This window comes from Larus michahellis, chromosome 6 (assembly GCF_964199755.1).
Source record: "Larus michahellis chromosome 6, bLarMic1.1, whole genome shotgun sequence".
NCBI lineage: Eukaryota > Metazoa > Chordata > Aves > Charadriiformes > Laridae > Larus > Larus michahellis.
Genome location: NC_133901.1, coordinates 881,368 through 903,802, shown reverse-complemented (window position 1 = coordinate 903,802; position 22,435 = coordinate 881,368). Strand labels below are relative to the sequence as shown.

General features: G+C 48.5%; 1 protein-coding gene across 3 annotated transcripts; it reads right to left on the bottom strand.

Moving 5' to 3' along the window:
• Positions 1-320: 320 nt before the first annotated feature.
• LAMP3 (lysosomal associated membrane protein 3) lies at positions 321-21,127 on the bottom strand. Of its 3 annotated transcripts, none has more exons than XM_074591590.1 (7): positions 20,728-21,124; positions 20,451-20,635; positions 15,916-16,655; positions 15,083-15,205; positions 11,626-11,683; positions 10,038-10,205; positions 321-7,492 (listed from the first exon to the last, which is right to left on the bottom strand). In XM_074591590.1, exons 2-7 carry the CDS (start codon positions 20,494-20,496, stop codon positions 7,353-7,355), a joined length of 1,275 nt encoding a protein of 424 aa, XP_074447691.1. In that variant the 5' UTR covers positions 20,497-20,635; positions 20,728-21,124; the 3' UTR covers positions 321-7,352. The 3 variants fall into 3 exon arrangements, with proteins under 3 accessions (XP_074447691.1, XP_074447692.1, XP_074447693.1); XM_074591591.1 differs by having other exon boundaries at positions 20,735-21,124; XM_074591592.1 differs by having other exon boundaries at positions 15,083-15,202; positions 20,451-21,127.
• Positions 21,128-22,435: the final 1,308 nt, after the last annotated feature.

Sequence of the window (22,435 nt, the reverse complement as noted above, 5' to 3'; positions counted from 1 at the left end):
ATATTGGTTCTTCAGTGTTATTAATGTTAATTATTTAGCCTCATCCTATTAAATCTATTTATATTTCAACCCTCGCGTTTCTTGTTTTCCCCTTCCCACGTAGCATGGGGCAGCTGGGCCTCGGGCAGGCCGAGCCTGGACCTTCTGGTTTTGCGTGTGGAGCTGGAGCTCAGAACACGGCGAGAAAAGGAGGGTGAACCCCCAAGGTCACTGCGTTCGCCTCACTCACACTGACTTACTGCACCTAGGTTAACAATAACACTCAGATAAGCATATCTGATAGACCGCAATAAAGCATTTCCAAAGTTGTATTTCACATGTCCAGGATTTTAATATTAATGATATAGAGAAATTAAAAAAAAGCAAACCCACAGTAGCACTCAGTCAAAGTATTTCTGGTTGCTGTTTACAAATAGCAAAGCAATCATGATTTTTCCCAAGCAGAATACACAAGCTATCAGTTGTAATAGTGGTAGTATTTAACGTGTCTTATGTGTTCTCCATACTCCGAAGCGTTAACACAGTTTGAGAGAGCATAATAAACAGCATTCCTGGTATGCGGGTAATCTCTGCTTGTTCCACTGTTGCTGTTTTTAATTTGGCACGGTGACCTCTCACAGCAGGGGCTGAGCGGCTGTAGTAGGTTACGTGGATGCCAGATCCAGTATGGTGGGCCCAGCACTTCTTCTAAAGATGGGTTTTTAAAAACTACATTATTAAGTGAAGCTTCTACTTTTCCATGTTTCCTTCACTTAATTCTTCAACATAACATGCTGTTCCTCTGGAGAAGAGCAGGCTGAGAGGGGATCTCATCGATGCTCAGCAAGAGCTAATGGGCGGGGGGCAAGAGGACGGGGCCAGACTCTTCTCAGTGGTGCCCGGGGACAGGACAAGGGGCAACGGGCACAAACTTGAGCATAGGAAGTTCCACCTAAACATGAGGAGGAACTTCTTTGCTGTGAGGGTGGCAGAGCCCTGGCACAGGCTGCCCAGAGAGGTGGGGGAGTCTCCGTCTCTGGAGACATCCCAAACCCGCCTGGATGCGTTCCTGTGCCACCTGCTGTGGGTGACCCAGCTCTGGCCGGGGGTGGGACTGGGTGATCTCCAGAGGGTCCTTCCAACCCCCACCAGTCTGTCATTCTGTAATTTTCTTTAGAAATCCAGATTTTTAAAAAATTCAGCATGTTTAATTCATCTCTAAACACAAGATGGCAGCATTTTATGCAGTTCACCATTGAACACTGGGAAGAGCTACAGACATTTTACAATACATAAATCAGAGGCGGCAGAGGAGTTTATGCTTTGAACAGTATAACTAATGGAAGTTGCAAAATCATTTATATTGCAAATCTGCTCTTGGTGAAGGCACCCTGCAGGCATGGCTTTTAGGGCCTGCAAAGTCGAGCGGGATCACCAGATGGCATACGCAGATGTTTGAAAGTGCAATGTAATAAAACCAAAATGCAGAAAATATTAATTTTCTCACTGACACCAGTAATATGCTCAATGTGCGTGTACATAGGCAGAGGTGCTGTGATGAACCTAGTGATGTACTGGATGGGTTGGACTGGCAACATTTTAAATGTTATTATGTAAGCTTCTAAACTGCTTTAGATTAATAATTTGAGTACTTTTCTCATTATTATTTTTTCCATGAGCAGATTGTGAACATCATAATTAGTTTGAAATATGAATTCATTGTCCTTGAGGAGATGCAAAAAATGTCATTCCATGGCAAAATGAATGAGGTTAAACATTGCCTGGACTCATTAATCGTATTATTCAGAATTTTCTGGGGTACAGGAAAGCCCCAGCAAAGCTGAGGTTCGACACCAAGATCTGTGTCTGTAATCTGCACAGATTTCCTGACGCAGATTGAACACTTTCCTTTTTCCCAACAGCCATTTATTTTGCTTCTGCATGTGGGAAATGCAACCTACTCCTTTTTACAATTCTGAAGAAAGAGTTAAGTAAGAAACTGAGACAATTAAATTATAATTTAATAAAATACTTGTGATCTATCAACTTCATAGGCAATAGGACTTGCAGAAAAAGGGAAGTGCAGGGTTTGAGACATTTTGTGGCTAGCTGGGAAAGCCCGGACGCTGACGAAAGCCCAGGAGAGTGAGTGTTGGCTGACAAACTTCAGACAGCCCCTGCATTATGGGCGTGCAATGGCCACAGCCGTGGATGTGAGAAAGACAGAGTAGCCTCCAGGTGTCTTGTCACCTTACTAGTGAACTTCATAGAAATCTTTCTCTCCTCACCCTTATTATTTTCCTCAAATTCATGCTTTAAAAAAATACTCTCTTTTCCTAGACGCTCTGGTGTAAAAACATTTCTTCAATCAATTACAAACTTCTGTGATTCTGGGACAGTCCATGGTGTGACTTATGGATGGGTTTTGCCTTAAAAGGAAAAATGATTGACTATTCCTCCATCTGCCATTAAACCTTGTCAAGAAAGAGAGAATTTTGAGACGTCCAGCAGCCCTTCAGGGTTCCCTTCAGATTCCCCCCCTTCCCCAGGCAATGAACATGGAAAAGGCCCCATATAAATCCTAGCTCATCAGCTGAAATGCAAACCTAGCTCTAGACAGATTTGCTTTCTAGTTTCTCTAAAAAACCTTTAAAGACGAAACTGAAGAACTTTTGAGTGCCCCCTTTTATTGAGAAGTTTCCCTCATGCCATTGTCCCACTGGTGTATTTTAAGCTGGCTGTTGATGTGGCAGCAACAGCAAAATCACAGCAAATCACATGGAATCATAGACTTGTTTGGGTTGGAAAGGACCTTTAAAGGTCACCTACCTCGTCCAGCCCCCATCCTTTGGGAAATTCCTTTGACCGACATAGAAGCTGTTGAATTCTCAAGTTTAAGTGTGGTATTTCCCAAGCTACTTATTTCCTCTGGTTTCCATAACTGCACACTGAAAGGGTGCATTCTCCTCAAAAAAATCTTATCATAATTCCTGAGATTGTTATCTGTAAAAGCAGTTTAAACATGAAGTAACAAGCATCCATCACATCTGCTGTGAGTTATGGGCTGTGTTTATCGGACTGATAGGAAACAAAAGGAGATGTAGTCTCATAAAGAAACACAGTGTATTCAGATACTCTGGAAGCTGTGGGGAGATTAACAGAAAACCGCATGATATTTTCAATACCCTTTTTTTTTTTTTGTAATGTTGATGAAACAAAGATAGAAATGTCAGATGAGCTGCCCAAGCCACAGAAGAAGCATATCTGTGGCTGTGGCTTGTGTCCAGAGCCCAGAGGACCCTGCCTGTTTGTTAGATTGTACTTGGCTTTTAAACAGGTTAGGTGAAACAGTCTCGAGAGATAAAATAATTGCACAGCAATGGCTACTTTAATGACTAAATACAACCTCTATAATAGAAACACCAATAATAGAAAAATAAAGCGCATATCTTACTTCCCATAGCAAATAATTCTTTAGCAACTATATATTATAGCAAGCTAGAAGTGATCAACCAAACCACCTTCATACACTCAAATTGCCAATGTATGGCTCCCTTCCTCTTCCAACCAGAATTAACAGCTGGTTTTTAAGTTGGACTTTGTCCATCAGAGGGTGAAAAGGTCTGAAAGAAATTAGATCTCGCTTTATAAACTCCTTGGCAATTTGGCTAAGTATGACATCATCATGCTCATGGGGTGCACCTGTGCCCACCTTGGGCATGCGAGAGACCATGGTGAAGGGTCGGGGGCGAGAGCTGCAGCAGAGCACCAGGGATCTGGAGGGACGTGCTGTATCCTGCCCAGCACATGCCTGCGAGCAAGTGACGCGTAGCCGCCCTGGTGGGATGCATCATGTCATCATGATCAGTGTCTTCTGGGTCAGGGATGGGTTGATCTGAGTCTGCAACTGGGGGAAAAAGTGAGCTGGGGGTGCTGCCCATGCTGTGACTGTTATGGCCCACCTAGGGTACAACTGGGTTATCCCAAGAGCCTCTTCTTTCTGTGGGGTTATTTTAGGGACTTTTTGCGCAAAATGTTTCCTCAGACAAGATGTTTAAAAGAGAAAGTCTGGCAACCAAGGCCAATTACACCTATAGAGTCTTCCCACTTGGGAGGAGGACCTCAAAGCAACTCCACCAGATAAAAAAGTGCCAGGCAAATATCTACCTAAATTCTAGTTGAAAATAAATACAGGCATCAGCTTTAAAAGCTGCAGACAGCAACTCAGGGAGCAGCTGGGCTGTCTAATTTGAACTCAGCGTTACATTCCAAGAGGCAGCAGCCCCTGCGATGCTGACACGCGTCCCTGCTGCCGGCTCTCTGTTCCGTGGCCGGGGATGGAGGTGACGGCGTGCAGGCTGGGCTGGGGGGGAGAGAGGTGGCACTTAGGGGCTGGGATCTCCTGCTGCAGCAAGGAATTCTCCAATGGATCCTCTCCTGCTGTAAAGCCCTAACTCCATTGGATTAATTTTGCTGCATGTTGGCAGCATTTCGTGGGAGCATCCAATTGTTTCATCGGTTTATATCACGTGCACTTCACCTCTGCTGTTTAGAGCAAGCCCGGAGTATTATTCCTCCAGAAAGGGCAGTATGTAGCTTCACAAAAATAGCAAACAAATAATAGCAATAAAAAGCGTAAGAACAAATCAAGTAAACCTGAATCCAAACATTGTTCAATACCGACAGTTTGATTCACTGTAGAAAGAAAAAAATGAGTGGGGAAAACCACATTAACCTTGCATCATCGGTAAAAATGCCAGAGGGTGTCACAAGATTAAACAAAGAATTATCAGTCATTAAGAATAGCTTTCTCTCCTCATCTTGATATCAAACATTAAAACACTTGATATTAACATAAAGAAATTTTTGAGTACAGAACACAACAAGAAAATGCTATATCCATATCAGTAGAAATAACAAACTGTACAAATCATACAAGCCAGCAATAAAAGAACGTGTGAAAAAGGGCTTAGCTTTGAATGGGAAAGGTACCTACGGGTCATGTGTCAGAACGGCTTAGGGTCACATCATGTGCGGTGCTGAGCTTTCGGCAGCGTTTGTTGTTAAAACGCCCACATGGAAGGGTTTAGGACAGTAACATCACTATTGCGGGCTCGTTTTCAAATGGAAGCTCTTCCATATGTTTACCTTTCCTGCTGGACATAGAAGCAATTCTCTTGTTTTTAAAAAAGTGGATGCTTTAATCAAGTATAAAAATCTGCTTTCTAAACAACAGATTAATAGTATTAACCCTGAGAAGTAGAGGGAGCTGATTAAGCTGGGGGCCTGACCAACACACTGGGTTCGGTGGCTGCTTGGCCACTAATCGGGGGAAGGAGGAAGGGTGAAAATAAGCTAGATAAAGTTCACTAAGCAATATTAACAGTGCTGGAGCCTTTTACAAAACAATCATTGAAATACTCAAATTTCAATTTGAGTATTCAGCTGAATACAGTTCAAATCACTGTATCTGTATTAAAGATTTGAAAGTTCTGTTTCTTGTGCTACTTTACTTTACAGTCAACTGCCTCCCTTGCTCACAGCCGGTTCTGACTTCTGTCTTATTGTTTCTCCAAGCGCAAACAAAAAATTTAAGCCATTACCCTAACTCCTAAGGGGGACTCTTATTTAATATTATTTTCTCTTTTGTAAATGTTTTTATATGTAATTTCTTATCATTTTGATGTAATTTTCCACAGTGAACAGATTATGGGTGTGTTTATGTACACATTTGTGCATATGTTTAGCTTTGTAAATCTTTTGTGACAAGATTTTCCTTGTTACAACAAAGAGCATTCACTGAACTTACTCTCAAAAGCAGTTACTACTTTCATGCCTTCGTCATTGGCTTAGCAGGAAAGGGACTGCAGAGCGTATGAATGAGGGTGCTTTAAAGCAACTCCAAGTTACATCCGTATGAAACCCCAGTGCTCAGCTGTGAGCACGCGGAAGAGCATTCACTGTGGGGCAGAGAGTTTTTCCAAGACCTGTGCAAGCTTTTATTTCCCACAGAAGCCATGAATGTACAGTGTCGGTGCATTTCCATTTGCTCACGGACCTTGTGCAGGTCTGCCACAACTGTGAGCACTTAATCCCTGGCGTTTTCAGTGAGCATGGGATCTTCCCGGATTAAGAGGGATCTACAGCTCGGTAGAGGGACTGAGTTGTGTCAGTCACTGAACAGATCCATGTCTGAATAGGAACTGGGTGACTCATGAGCTCTCACCAGGCCATGAAATATTGAGCTCCTTGAATTTATCAAGCAAACTCATCCCAGTCCCCATCTACTGCACTGGCATCCTTAGCACTGGCCCAAGTGTCGTGGTGCTTTCAGACCCTCACGTCAGCTCTCTCCACGTCGTGTGGCGAACACGTGGCAAAGGGATGCTGTGCCTCGAGCACCGATGGACAAGTGGGGTTGGATGGCCTGGGGTGGCCTGGGGTGGAGTTACTGCCCGGTTCTGCTGCACAGACATCTCAGCTGCCTGCCAACCAGCTCCTGAGCTGTGCCGTTTGCAGCACAGCGCTTCAGGACAAACTTACCAACGTCAGATCGCTCCAGTGTGCAGTGCTTTAGGAGCCTGCAGTTCAGGAGTTATTGGCAAAAAGTTCAGGCACCTTTGCAGCAGGGCTGAGACAAGCGATGAGAAGTGACAATTTCGGTCAGGGAGTGTGACCCCAGTTGGGGAATCTTCTCCCATTTGCATACACAGGCACTGCAAACTAGAAAATTGTCTAAGAACACTGCCTCCAGAGTAAGAGTCACAAATCGCTACTCTGTCCTTGTGAAGGGCTTAGTAGGAAAAACCCAAGAACTTACGAACTGTAACTGTTGCAGGACTGGTGAGAACTTGCTTGTGAATGGAAGTCACGCTACCCTCGCCCCGAGCCCTCAGCACACACAGTGCTCCCACCGGGCTTTCGTGAGCTCTGGTTTAACAGGGTTGGCTGCAGCTGTGGACCTCTGATTTATTCACTTGAAGGTCATATTACTGGACTCACCTATTTTAATAAGTCTAAATGCTATCTTTGACAAATCTGATGGATTTTCTGGGGGATAGTGATACTGCTCACTTTAAGCTATTTTTAGGCATCTGACTTAGGTGGTCTGAATCACCTCCTTTCTTGACAATATAAAGAATTTAGGCTCTGGACTGCATCTAAATTGGATGCTAAGAATAGCCTAAAGTAGATGGTGAGAGTTCTCTTCTTCCCACCTTAAAGAAATCGCTTACAGAAATATTCATTAGCTCTAAACACAGGGTGTCATCCCACTTAAACAAGTGGCTTTGGGGCAGTGAGATGGCCAGGTCGAAGCTAGAACTCCTGTGACTTCTCTACTTGGTACACGCATTCGGAAACACAAGGGCACCTCAGATGCGTTCGTATCCTCTATGCGGCTTTCTTCTGGAAATCAGGAAAGTGACAAACACGATGACAAACAGCCCCAGGATACTCAGGCCCACCGCGATGGGAGCTGCTTTTCTGTTTTTATCAGGAAAACATTCTTCTTCTGAAAGTAAAAGGAGATCAGAGAATGTGTTACAGCAGAACACTGTACTCCGAGCCTATACGTCTATATTCCACAAACCAGCAAATACAAGCCAGAAGATCTCAAAACCTTGATTTCTTTTTTTTTCCCCACTTTCGCCTGATCTATACTTATTACATTTTTTCTATGGTGATAAAAGAAAACAATACTTGCCCCGTTCAAAATAGCTATGTGCTTCACTGGAGAATGACTCTGCTCTTTCATGTCCACAGAAACTGTCTTACCATCAAGACCAGTACGTACACAAGGAGGAGTTTTTCCTGCCGATAGCAGATGTGGAGCATCACACTACAATGTGCAAGTCTAAAAATAAAGAGCAAGGCACATCCTGCACAGACAAAAACTAAGTGGCATCTAATTGTTTCTGCCCAGTAAAAAGGATCAGGCCACAGAAGGGAGCCCATAGTCCAGCACATCGTTAGCACAGCAGGGATCCTCGTTAAGTCAGCGTTTCCTAAGAAAAGTCAAATTCTAATTGTTCTCTATGTTTAATTTGGAATATTTGTGGATAATTGTGGCTAACTCAGAACATCAAGAGATGAGGAAGGCAGAAGCCTTGGATTTGGTCCCGGGGGTTGCTTTAGCAGTACCATTGTAATTTTATTGTACGTATGATGATATCAGAAAAGGTTTTGACAAAACCAGTATCTTTTTAGAACCATCCAAAGATATATTCACTACAAACATACCTCTTAGCTACAGAGGGGGCAAATCCTGATTTCCTCAGCCAGTCCCTACCCAAATGAATACTCAAGTCATCCTCCAGTTAAATGGAAACTCATTGCTCTAAAATGAACTTCCAGATTGGGGTAAATTGACGCCTTTGCTATGGAGAGACAGCACCACCTGGGTCACTGACACAAATGGAATGTTTACCCAAGCAACAATGGCAGGATCAGTCGCAAATTCACCATAGAACAAGCGTAGCCCTGGGAGTGAGGGCAAGGTCTGGGAATGGTCACTAATGTGTTACTCCAGAACTGGGCCAGACCTGCATCTTCCATCTGATCTATAGGAACGGTCCCTCCTTGGGCTCCAGGGACAGATGCTTTGAGTGGCACCCGAGCAGCCAACTATCCTCCAGGTAGGGTAGCTTGGTCAGCTAAACCCCACCGTCTACCCCGGCTCAGCAGCAAATCCAGTTTACACCCAGGGTACGAGGGAGACCCAGCACCCTCCGCCCCTTTCACTCCCTTCCCACTATTCCAGGGCAGATTTCGGCAGCGCTCTAAGACAAAAGCCTCTCTTGTTATTGTCTAATTCCGATGACTGCGCAGGCACAGACTGTAGCTTAGCTTGGGCTTTTCCCCAGTGGGAATCTTTACGCCGAGGGTGGGCAGTTTGCTGAGGGAGCATGTGGAGTGCATGCCGTCACATCACAGCTCCGGAGCCTCCACGCCGCTCTCCCCAAAATCTGATCCTCTTCTCCTCTGATCCCGATGGCGGTTTCGCGTGATGCAATGCCACAAGGCCAAAGGCATCAGGATGCTACTAGATGCTGCCTTTTGAAAGCTTTGTCGGGTTAATGTAACCCACTGTTATGGAAGTGAGCTGAAAAGTATTTGCATTTAAGTGTGGCAAAAGCCAGGGATGTTTGAATTGACCGTTTTGCTTTGATGAAACCTTGAGCTATGAACTCTAAGGAACTGTTTCTGAGACACTGAAGTGCAGTTCAGAAGGCACTTTTACAGCTTTCCAGACTCAAACAAGCCATTGATGTAACAATGCTGCTGCAGACTGTACAAAATTGCAAGGAACTTGAAACTAATGTTCATTAATGTTTTCTTTTTCTTCCCTTTTTAAAGATAAGTAAATCAGGAGCAACAGAAGTGAAACTACCAGTCCCAAGACACCGAAGGGGAGGAGTCTGGTGGTGTGTAGAGTCACTCCTTCACGGGGGATTTTGTCTTTCAAAATCTGCGTACACAGCAGAGGCACGTAGCAGTTTCATAACTATTTCATGGCCACTGGGGAATTATTTCAGCAGTGGTAGATGCTTCCTCAGGCCTTTGATTAAGAGCGAAACTAATTTAATTTTGTATATGGTATTGATTAGCAGAGATTAGCCTGACTTCGAAGAGAGAGAGCCTTTCTAAGCTCTGTCTCTGCTGGAGGTGAGGCCATACCAAAAGCCGTAACTGAACTCACTCATTGTACAAATTCGAATGGGAATGTGGGGACCAGATGGGACCCCATGAGTTGTTCCAGCTTCTGAAACTGGGAGCATGCCAATCGTGCTCCTCCTCAGGAGCACATTTCCTCATGTCTAGACGCAGCTGCTCTGAAAGTTTCATCCTGCATTCACAAATACCCCTTATTAGCTGGCAGTTTTGCTGCTGCAGCTGTGGGACCTCGTGAGTGTCAAAATAGCTAAAATCTGACTCCACTGAGAACAGTGACCTTGAACCGAACTGTACGTATTAGGGCTTTGGGCATCGCAGTGGTGGGGAGCACACCTCTGCTTGCGCTGGGAGAAAATGGGTGAAGAAGGAAGGGTGGAAAATACCTTTTCCAAACTGGTTGCCGACAATATCAAACGCCTGCAGCTGCATATTGACAATAAGTAGCTGGAAGTTCTTCTCCAAGCCGAAGGTTTGCTTGCTGGCACACTTAAAGGAATTCCCCAGTGTTGTTGTAAACAGCTTCTCACGTATGGCTGCATAGTAAAGCATACCTGGAGGCACAAAGAGAGAGACAAATGAGGCCCCACTAACTCTGTTGGAACCAACATCTTTCTGAGGTAAAATGGAGGATCCTGGGTGCTTTGGCAGAGCAGCAGTCACTGCAGTGACTACACCATGGGCATTTTCCCCATAATGTATCAGTTACGTTTCTTCCGTGTTTAAATGAGTGCTTTAATTATCAATGGGCAACTCAGCCGGGCGTGGGTCTGAAAAAGTGGCTAAAATTAGGATTCTATCAGTTAGAATTCCTAACTATTAGTTAGGATTCTCACAGAAGCAGCCAACTATCTCAGGTCTCCAGCAGGGCTATTTCCAGACAAAACAGAGATACCATGTCTAGCATGGGAATTTGACATATCTAGTCAGTATTGCTTTATGTATTAAACATGTTCTTAAACGTATTTCAGTGTCACAGGACTTTATGGAAAGTATGGCTCAAGTTCAAAGCATGAAAAGATCTCGTAACCTGGGCATATCCTTTATCCTTGAAAGCCGATATACCAGTTGAAGACAAAATCATCCACGTCACCAGCTCTGCATCGCTGTATCTCAACCACATTTGCCAGCACAATGGTGTGGCGCATACTCTTGGTCCTCGTCGGTCAGAATCTGTCCACCAGTGTGTACTGATACAGCTGGTTCAGTAAGTTTTATCTTAGAAAAGAGACGGGCTGGCTCACTGCAGAAATACCGCCGGTGGGCCGTGAAATGGCAAGGCCTGGCAGAGAGGCAGTAGCAAACAGGCAGGGACAGCAATGTCTCTCGCCAGCACCACTGTGGAGGACTCAAAGTATATTTGAGGATTTTAAAATTTATGATTAAGCTGATTAAGCGTTTGTATTTGCTGCAATTGGCACTTAGCAATGCGCTGGAAAACTCTGGTCGTTTAGACTGAGAACATCCCGAGGAGACAAGTCCTCTGGATCGGCTTTTCTTCTACTCTGGTCGATGCAGATCAGCGCAGGCTCCACTTGAGTTAACCAAAGTGCTCGTCAGTGAGAAGAGAAACAGACACTGAGCTTCCAAAAAGCTCGGTGCTGTTAGAACACACCCGGTTGAGCTCCTGATTTGTTTTTCTTCTTTCAGGGACAAAAGTCAATCCCAATACTTATGAGTAACAAACAGAGAAGCGACATAAGACAGTCATTAACCTGGATTAGATATATTGGGAAGAATTAGTGCAAAATTCATGTCAGAGAAAATCTGAAGTGATGGCTCAGAATTTTTCTCTGATGAAACTGCAGCCCGGTCCCTTCTCTTCTGTTTTCAAGCCATAAGTTTTAGGTGAGTGACATGTTGAAAGCCTGATAGAACACATAATTTGCAAAATCCAGTGTTTTAAAGATATGAAAGCCTATCCCACACCCAGAACAGTTTGATATGAAATTAAGACAGTGTAAAATCACTGACCTCCAGAAGATAACTGTAATCTGGACTCAATCTTACTGACATGGTACGTTGGAGCTTCCTGCAAAAGAAGATAGATATCTTTATTTGTAATACTTCCTCATATTTGTGAAAAAAATACAGTTCACCACAGCAACATGGTCACAAAGAGTTTCCCAAAGAAACACATTTTAAAGCATCACCTTCAAGACGCAAGAACCAACTTGCTTGGATGCACTGCTTTTCGTTTCCAGATCCCTCCACCTGACAGCGGAGCAGCTGGTGTCCCGCACCTCGGCTGCACCGCAGTTCTGCTCGGGCCAGCGAAAAGGAGCTACTTGATTGTACACGGCATTGTACACTGCCGTGAGGCTTGGGGTACCCAGCGTAGGAGGGAGCTAAGCACACAGTATACATTGCACAAATTAACAGGCATGGGATGAGGCCGGTTATTTTTATTCACCTGTTTGCTTTCAGGGAGAGTCCCTGCAGCGCCGCCCCGAGCAATCCTGCTCTGACCCGCAGCCTGGCTGCTGGCGGACCTCAGCCCCCACCTTCAGCCGTGCTGGGGACTCAGCGCCGCACAGATGCCCTTCGCGTGAGCAAACTGCAGAAAGCAGCCGTGCTCCCGTGCTCAGCGCTGTTTTGAAGTGGGAGAGGGCAGCAGCATCCCGAGAGCCCGGAGCTCCTCTCATGCTGGCACCACTCGTTTCCTATTTTGCCTGCCAACAGCGGCCAATACAAATGAGGAAACCTGGATGCACCTGTGTAGGGGAGAAACAACCGTTCTTTCCACCCTGCTGACACCGTTGGCGCTCGCTGGCTTTTTTTCATACGCCGACAGACTGCTGACAGGGAAAGCACCTGGTACAACCACACAGAGCAAAATTTCCAGTGTCCTGCTTGCGTGTGCCCTGACGCCCTGGTGCAGCCTGAACGCTGTCCTCCCCTGGGCTGTCACAAAGCGCGAGCCAGCCCTGGGAGCCTTTCCCTGGTACCAGTGTGGGAGCATAATGTCAGTCTTTACGTAGCAGCCCTACTATTCATCTTCATTCCAGCTGTGAGCACGCGGGGACCGGTGAGTGCAGCTGGGGGGGTAAATGGCAGCAGACACGAATGTCTCCTGTGCACCCAGTTTTAATATCGTGCGGTTTAAAAGCTGGTAAAATGGATTGGGAAGCTTTAAGAAAGAAATACACCAGAGAAGAGTTTCTCAGCAGTATTCCTACCAAAAAACATAAATAGGTCAAATATTAGCATTTTTCTGGCAGCGCACTATGTTCTGTTTGGCCACAGTGAATAACTTCTTGGGGAAAACACCTGCTCCCACTTCACGTCTTGTGGGTTAGTTACAAAACTTCCCTTTTTCAGGTTCTTTGCAAGAGGCGGCAGGCAGAGGCGAGTACTGAGCCAGCCGCTCGCCTCCCGCTGCCCGGGGCCTGCGCCAGCTCCACTTTCACCGGTGAAAATCAGAAGCCCCATCCCTGCAGCATTCCTGGTTCAAAGCAGTTAGAGAGGCTGTGGGCGCCCAACACATACAAACAGCAGCAAAATTATTTCTTATTAACCTGAATTTCAAAGAAGTCTAAGCCGGCCGGCTAAGCTCTTGAGGCTTATCTTTAAGTGAAGGGCGGATTGCCTAATAACCACTTTTTTGGGGGCAAGACCGGTCAAGTACCTCCTGAAGGTTCCCATCCCTCTCCTTAGCACTGCCTCCAGCGGGGCTGTTCATGGGCGCTTGAATCACCAGACTTTTCCTGAGGATCCTTGTAACTCAGAGAACGGTCCCCTTGCTGCAGGAAGCGTTCATCTACAGCAAACACTCACGGGCTGAACTGATCCTTTGTTTTAAAGCAGCTCCTTGATTTTTTACCTAACTTTTCCTTGTGGGCTTTAAGAAAGCTTTCTGCCATAAACTAAAATCAAGATGATTATGAATTGAAACCTTTTCTCTGCTCAAGCATTAATGACTCAGATATGGTATAATTTGCTGTTTCCTCTTGGACTTTCTATGGAAATGACTGATGAACCATTTGCACTTCTGTTAATTGTCACTAATTTGAGCTTGGAACCTGGCAGTAAGATTGACATTTTGGCTTGATTAGTTGAAGGACACAGCTCAGCAGTGACGGCCAGAGGCAGCTCTGAACGGCTCTGGAGATCCAGGTCCCTTCTGACCTTTAGAGGTCCCTTCCAACCCAACACATTCCACGGTTCTATGATTCCACGACATGGCCTCGATGCATCTACGCTCAGAGCCTGATGGGATCCAGTCCGTCTCGTATTCCTCCCTGCCCGTTAGTGACTCTATACACAGTATTAACTTCTGTCTTTAGTCCCGCTGGCATCACCACCCGGCCCTTATCAGCTCCCAGAGAATGGTGTTCCGTGCTGCCTCCCAGACCATGTAAACCGTGTAGATGTGTGAGGAAGCGAGAGGGTGGCTGCACTCCGCAGTTTTCCCCTGTGGCTATAACATCAGCAGCGCTCACGGTAGCTTATCTTAAAGCCTCATCCACATACGGTGAGGTCCCAGCGGGCAACATGGTATCAACAGACACGATGTCAAAAAGAAAGCTCGTTTTCCCACTACGTAAGCATGGGCCTCTCTCCTGGCCAAGTTTCTGTGTGTACTTATAAGTCTCCCAGGTGTGGCGCATTTTAAGGGCACTTATCTACAATTTTATTGTTGTAGTTCACTTGTTTGGAATTTTCCACTCAGAAATTAGATGAAATTAGGCCCCTTCAGCTGTGGATGGCTGGTGGCTCCTGGCCACGTACAACTGCACAGGCTGCCCTTTGGATTGAGCAACCCCGGCTGGCTCGTGGCTGGGCAGTTGTGATGCTTGGCATTGATGGGAAGCAAATGCCCAACCTCACCTGCATTCAGCTGTCCCTGAAACACCTTTTCGTAAGAGCAAGTAGGTAGGGTGAGTCAGAGCTCCCGGCGCACACACCTTGTTCCACATGGGGCCTCCAGCCCCAAACCCGTCCCCTCTGTCCCTCTCCAGCGCAAACAGCAGACCTGGCCTTCCCTCCGCTAGGTTTTTGCCTACGTCAAAACGAGATGCAGATTTTTGCTTGGGGCTATTTCTGGACTTTGTGTTGCTAGACTGGTAGCTTTAACACCGTTCTCTAGCACTTTCTATCAGAGGATGGCAAAGCACTCTACTTACCCTTCACTGTGCATACGAACCTTTCCAAATTCAAAGTTCAAGTAGACAAGACCTGATCTGATGTTGAAGTTAGCCCTGCTCTGAGCAGGAGGCCTCCACAGGTCTCTTCCAACCCGAACTAATCTGTGTCTCTATGATTCTAGCCTCTTGGGAAGGACAGGAGCAATAGTGCCTTATATCCAGGTGGGAAAGTAGCAGCGACACGGATGAAATGCCTTTTCACACAGCACGAGCTGGATCGAAGGCAACCCAAGTTCCAGCTCCCCAACCCTAAACACTCCTTTCCCTCTAAATGCAACAATTACCTTTACAAAGGTGAAGATTATAAACCCTCCACTGAAGGTTATGTTCAGCTCGGACTGCATCGTCCCACAGCTGCCGGATGTCTGCGTCGCGTTGGGGTTGACAGCCATGTACTCCATCTGCTTCTGTGGAGAGATTGTATGAAAATTACTTTCACCGACATTAGATATCATCCCATGTTAGAAATATTCAGATGCCAGGCAAGGATATTTGGAATTCCAATGGGGATGGCTCGAGGCATATGAAGTCCAGGGCCTGAGGATCTAACCCCACACATTATGTTAATGGCAGTTACAAAACCTTAATTATGAGGGATGTAATCACCACTTCAGGCTTTCTTACATCTTTTGCTGAATCATTCACAGTGCATCGCTGCTAGGAGAGGGCACCAGCTCCCCAGGACCCCTGCTCTGATCCAGCCTGGCAGTTCCTGTGGTCCTAAAATCTCCCGCCTCTGAATCAAAGTCTGAGATTGACAGTTTCCTGCTTTCAATGCATCTCCCAGTGTCAGGCCCTTCCCTGAAGTCAATTCAGATTTTAACTAGTCTCCCATGATGGGAAGCACAGCTAATACGGGTGCCCGACCTGCCCTGCCAAGCGTTGCTGCCACAGATGCGTCGCTGAACCCCTGCGTCCCACTGACACCATCATACAAGCCAAAGCACAGCAGCTGAGATGCTGTGGCACAGGAAAGGCCTTGGACTGGTAGAAACCCACTTATTTCTATCATGCAGGCTAACTTCTGAAAATTGGTCTGAAAGAGGAATAAATTCCACCTAATAAAGATACAGTCACTACAAGGTTCAGCCTCCACCTTATAGTGCCTCCACCTCACCTTCTGTGCATTTTGAGCCATGAGTTGCAAGCCCATGACCGCTTTGATGCAGGTCCTGTTCCCGCTGGAAACGGTGTATGTGCCAGTGGGGATGGGAGAAGGCCGTGGCGCAAGAGTAGGTCTCGCCGTTGTCGTCGTAGATGGGACGGTTGTTTGAGTCCCTGGACGAATGGTTGTCCTGTTGGCCATGGCTGTGGTTGTTGGACTTTGATGCGCTGTTGTTTGATTTCCTGACCCTGTGGTGGGCTTTACAGTTTGCATGGTGGCGGCTGTAGTAGTTGTGGCAGTAGTTGTCATCTGTGTATTTGGTGTTGTACAATTTATGGTTGAGTTTGTGGATGCCACTGTCATTTCTGTGCTCACATTTGCTGCTTGCTTGGTTGAGGACACAGACTGACTGGTTGTGTTCTCCACTGCAGCTGTAACCGTTTCCACGGCCCGGGTTGCGTTGTCTGCTGATGTTGTGGGTACCACCGTGGGAGGTGTCTGGCCGGTCACTTGTGTGGTGGCTGCTCCTGCCGCGTGATGGGCTGGTGCTGTTGTTACCTGGGGCTGGCCTGTTGTCTGCACGGGGGTTGTCTCCAGAGAGCCTGTGCTGTTAAAATGAACTGTGGTGTCTTGATGGGGTGAAGAATGATAAAGGGAAAGTGGCTGAGCAGAAGTAGCTGTATGGTGGAAGGATGTGGTTTCTGGAGACAGTTCGACCCCCAGGGCCACTGCAGCAAAGCAGGAGGAAAACGCTGCAAAGAAACAGCTAAGTCAGTAGACGGGATACCTTTGCATTGAACATTTCTGCTGACACCCACAATATAACGGCACTGATTTTATTATCAAATGGGTGATAGGGTTTTATTCTTCATTTGGCTCCAGGAGAGCGAAAGCAGACGTGCTGTAGGACCGTCCATAACTTTTCACCACTCCCCCAACCTTCACGCCTCCGAACGTACCCATCGCGGCGGAAGCACGTTGGCTCCCAGCTCCCCACACGCTGCTTTGACTGCTGAAGCAGCCAGAGGATGCCGGAGGCGGGCGCAGACCCCGCAGTCCCCAGGCAGCGCAAGAATCCCCGTGCAGGCAGGAGCGCCGCACGATTTGCTAGAAGCGAATGAGGAAGGTCTAAGGAAGATGAAGCGGGTGCAAAGGCGAAGGGGTGGATGGTTAGTTACCAACAAAGCACGGGGAAAGGGAACGTTTTGTGAGTGTGGAGGAAGTGAGGCAGCGTAATCAGCTTACTGGGAAACCCGTCTGGGAGACAGGGAAATTCCAGATACTTATTTATGGTTTTGTTGTAGCCATGCCAGCTTGAACCCCAAAGTTCTTCCTCCTGGGAGGTACCCAAGGGGATGCTCCAAACAAGGACGGACCCCCCCGCTTAGTGATGTTTTTTCAACAACGAGAAACTAATTTCAGGGTACAGCATCCAGGGGCTTTTTGGACCACATCTAAAAATAGTCACAGCACCAAAATTATGTTTCCATCTTATAACAGTTACAGAAACATTCCCTTCCAGAACTGGAAAGAAAACATCTGGCTCCTAAATGTAAATTTAAATGTAAAAAAAAGTGTGAAAAGTACATTGTAGAATAGACGAAGTTCACAACTCTTCTGCGTGAGTCTTTGATCGTGAGTATGCAACAAACTGTAAAGACAAGGTCAGGCTAAAAGAAATCATAAATCACTGGCATATACGAGTTCCTGGATGGACACAAATCTTCAGGTGCGGGTAAACACTTCACTGCCGAAATTAGCTGGAGGGCAGATGAATTCCCCGGTTTGGAGACAGAAGGGACCCAAAAGTCCAAGCCAGCTCACATCCCTCTGCTCCCCAGAGGATGCCGCAACGCACTGTCCGAGACATTCACTGTGTGATGTTTTTTCCAAAGAAATTTCTCACGAATCAGTATCAAAGCCTTGTGGCAGGTTGCGGAGATTTGGAGTTCGGGCTCCATTAGAGGGGCAGAGGCACATTCAGAGTGGGAATGGCTGAAATCTCACAATCTCATCTTCCTTTCATGTATTTATTTTCACTCAGCATTAAGAGGAATCTGCAACAATAGCTGAATTCACAAAGTCTCACCATTTTAGGATACTTACAGACTACATCAGAATAATAAAACCTACTGGGTCTTGAATCAAATTCAAGACCAGAAGGGAAGAAATGAGAGCAGCTGCGCAGATCCGCACCCCCACTGAAAGCGGCCGTGGCAGAGGGGAGCAGAGCTGTGGGTCACACTCCGCACTCCCGCAGCCGCCCGGGTGTCACCTCCGGGCTCTGCAGAGTTCACGCGGCTGCCAGCGCCGCCGTTAGCATCACAGTGCAACTTCAGGCAGGGGAAGAGCCACGAAAATGACAGGACAGAACCCTCTGATTGTGATTTCTATCAGAAGGGACTGAAAAATGCCATAATTAATATGATACTTCAGTTCATGTTCTGACTTTCCCCTACACTTTACCACGCCCGCTGCAGGGCTGAAAAGCAGGGAACTTTCCTCCTTCTCCGTGAGCCAGTGGAAAATCAGAGCAGTTGCCATACACCAGCTATGGGTAGTTTCATCTAAGTCTATCGGCATAATAAAAACAAAAAAGAAGAAGTCACGATTTTCACTCTTTTTTTCCACCCATAAGATTGCAAAATAACCCACATGTAAATTTACACAAGTCTTAAATAGTCAGTAAATTTACACGAGTCTTAAATAGTCAGTACTTCTTAGTTGTCAGTTAACAGATTGGTTTCGATCACTGACCGGGTAACACTTATCTTACGGACGTGAGGAGAAACATTAGTTCACTGGCATTTGGATGGCACCCATAGCTTTTAAACTAAACTTCATTTTGCCCAAAAGGTCATTTCAGCCTAACTATTTTTCACTGGAGAGACGTTCAGGTGACGGGGTCACGGGGGGGCGAAGTCAGAGATGGCGTTGGGGTGGCCCACGGCTCGTGCTCTCCAGGTGACCTGCCAGAAAAAGGATGAGGGCCGCTCTCAGAAATACGCTAACCCCAGCCTGGGCCTGAAGACCCCGTTTTCACGCCGTGGTGACCAGGGAGGTTGGGTCAATGCCAGCGGTGGAACGTCCCTGCTCTGCTCCCAGGCATTGCCATGGTCTGGCTGGGACATTTCTCAGCCTGCTGTCCTCTAATGGGGTGGGTGAAAAAAAACCTCTTGCTGGGGGTTGTTTCACCTTCTCGCACTTCTCACTTCTCACCACGCTCTCGCGCTGCTCGGCAGCCCAGCAGGTTTGTTCCGCTTTCTGCCGCTCAGAAGAAACGCTTGTGTTTAACTGACGGATTCTGTGTGGACGCAGAAACCTGACCCCACTCCTGCGGTCACTGGGGACACGCTCCCTGGCTCTAGCGCGAGTCCTTGAGGAACTGGAAAAGCACCCAGATTTTCTGAGAGGTTGTGGTACTGTCACAGTTTCCTCCCACACAGGAGGAGTTTCTTAAACTTCCAACCCATCAGACCTTTATCCCGTAAGCTCTGGTTATGTTTGATTCCCTGTCTGCACAAAAAGAGTCGACTTTGTGGCATTAATAAAACATCACAGCAAATTATTAAAGGAATGATCAAAAACAGATAAGGAGTTGATGAAACAAGTTCTTTCTGGTCAAAAGCTCCTTGCTGACCACCGAATCTTACATCTCCCAGCCTGATGTTGCTCTCCTCTCGTACGTGTGTTTTGGGGCTACTTCAGCAGCCTCCGGCCGGGAGGCGGGTGTGGGAAAGCGCAGCAGAGACAGCGGGAGCTGCCTGTGCCCGGGCCCCCGGGCTCTTTGCCTGCTCAGGGCGCTGGGAGGCGGCCGGGGGCTGCTACGTGTGCCATCCCTGTGTGCCGACGGCAAAACAGGCTGCAGAAACGCACCAGCGAGCTCAAACCTCTGGCCATTGCAGGGCTTAAATCACGCTCTGTCCTGCTTCACCCGGCAGCCTGTCCTGCTGCGGGTCTTGGGGGATGGCTCCACAGGCTGGGACACGTCCGCCCCCAGGCTGGCCCCCCAGATTCTCACAGAGGGCATTAAGGACCGGAGGGTGACTGATGTGGCTTGGCGTTGTGATAAGCCCCCGCCTGCCTTCTCCAAGCCCGCCTCCCCCCCGGCTTCCCGGCTCCGCGTCTCGCAATGCAGCAAATGAGTGACTCCAGCTACGCTTCCTTAGTTTTTCTTCTGCCCGTCTCACTCCAGATTTTCAGTCAGTTCTGCTGGTCTGGAAATTATTTTTAATTGAGAAAAGCAAGCCCAAAAAAGTCTGCTTCTAGGACTGCTTTGAGCTGACTCCATCACACGGTCAGTTTACGTCACCACAGAGCACAAGCGAAAATACAGGGGAAAACATCAGACTAAGCCTATTCCAGCTGCAATGAAATGTAGTTATAGTTATTTCTTAGCAGTGGGACTTTAGTAAAAGCACCCTTACCGCTAGCAATAAAACTATTCAAAGTTTTCGGTCCATTGGGTGCTGTCCTGACTGCAAAGAAACAAAACTAGTGTAACGTGTCTCATTTTTCTGATAGAAACGATGGAGGATGTTACTCACCACAGGCGAAGGTGAGGAAGGCGAAGGGCCGTGCGTTCCTCCCCATGGCCGGCGCGGCTGCGGGCGTGCGGAGAGGAGCCGAGGTCTCCTGGGCAGGGAAGAGTTTGCCCTGGGCAGGGAGCGCGGGGTCAGGGCTGGGAAAGGGGAGGAGAGACGGGAGAGCGATGCTTCTCGCCTGTGAACGGCTGCAGAAGGAAATAAGTGATGGTTAGGAAAGAAAGTGAAACCAGCAGGGGCTGCTGGGCCAACTGGGGGAGGGCAGGCTCCCACCCCGCACCTCACACCTGGGCTCTGCCAAACGCGTAACCAAGAACCTTCTCCCGCGTGGATAACCTGGCGCAGCCCGCAGCCGGGGAGGTTCCAGCCTGTGAATCAGTACTTTCCCCTGTGTTCTTTAAAAAAGTACTTTCTTTAGGGCCCAAATCTTTCTTTTACATTGAGGCACGGAAGGGAGAGGTGTGATCTGGACCCATCTCCGCAGAGCTAAACGGGAGGCAAAGCCCCGACGGGCTCCGGCCGCGGCTGGGGACATCCGCAGGCTGTGCTGGCTGGGCCGGTCCCGCTGCGGGGGCTGAGCTGGGTGGAGTAGCCGGGCCGGGCTGCTCACCCCGGGTGTTGCGCCCAAACACAGAGCCCAGCACGCTGCAACCACCGCCTCCGCCCGCAAGGTGCCCCACGGACCTGCCGGGCTGGGGCAGGGGGTCCTGGTGCGGGTCCCAGCCTGCAGCCCTGGACGGCAGGGACCTGCACCGGGAGAAGCTTCCTCAGGCGTGCCATGGCGCTGGATGGCAGGGACCCGCACCAGGAGAAGCTTCCTCAGGCGTGCCATGGCACTGGATGGCAGGGACCCGCACCAGGAGAAGCTTCCTCAGGCGTGCCATGGCGCTGGATGGCAGGGACCCGCACCAGGAGAAGCTTCCTCAGGCGTGCCATGGCACTGGATGGCAGGGACCCGCACCAGGAGAAGCTTCCTCAGGCGTGCCATGGCACTGGATGGCAGGGACCCGCACCAGGAGAAGCTTCCTCAGGCGTGCCATGGCGCTGGATGGCAGGGACCTGCACCGGGAGAAGCTTCCTCAGGCGTGCCATGGCGCTGGATGGCAGGGACCTGCACCGGGAGAAGCTTCCTCAGGCGTGCCATGGCGCTGGATGGCAGGGACCCGCACCAGGAGAAGCTTCCTCAGGCGTGCCATGGCACTGGATGGCAGGGACCCGCACCAGGAGAAGCTTCCTCAGGCGTGCCATGGCGCTGGATGGCAGGGACCCGCACCAGGAGAAGCTTCCTCAGGCGTGCCATGGCACTGGATGGCAGGGACCCGCACCAGGAGAAGCTTCCTCAGGCGTGCCATGGCGCTGGATGGCAGGGACCCGCACCAGGAGAGGCTTCCTCAGGCGTGCCATGGCGCTGGATGGCAGGGACCCGCACCAGGAGAGGCTTCCTCAGGCGTGCCATGGCGCTGGATGGCAGGGACCTGCACCAGGAGAAGCTTCCTCAGGCGTGCCATGGCGCTGGATGGCAGGGACCTGCACCGGGAGAAGCTTCCTCAGGCGTGCCATGGCGCTGGATGGCAGGGACCCGCACCAGGAGAAGCTTCCTCAGGCGTGCCATGGTGCTGGACGGCAGGGACCTGCACCAGGAGAGGCTTCCTCAGGCGTGCCATGGCGCTGGATGGCAGGGACCTGCACCAGGAGAAGCTTCCTCAGGCGTGCCATGGCGCTGGATGGCAGGGACCCGCACCAGGAGAAGCTTCCTCAGGCGTGCCATGGTGCTGGACGGCAGGGACCTGCACCAGGAGAGGCTTCCTCAGGCGTGCCATGGCGCTGGATGGCAGGGACCTGCACCAGGAGAAGCTTCCTCAGGCGTGCCATGGGGCTGGATGGCAGGGACCCGCACCAGGAGAAGCTTCCTCAGGCGTGCCATGGCGCTGGATGGCAGGGACCTGCACCAGGAGAGGCTTCCTCAGGCGTGCCATGGCGCTGGATGG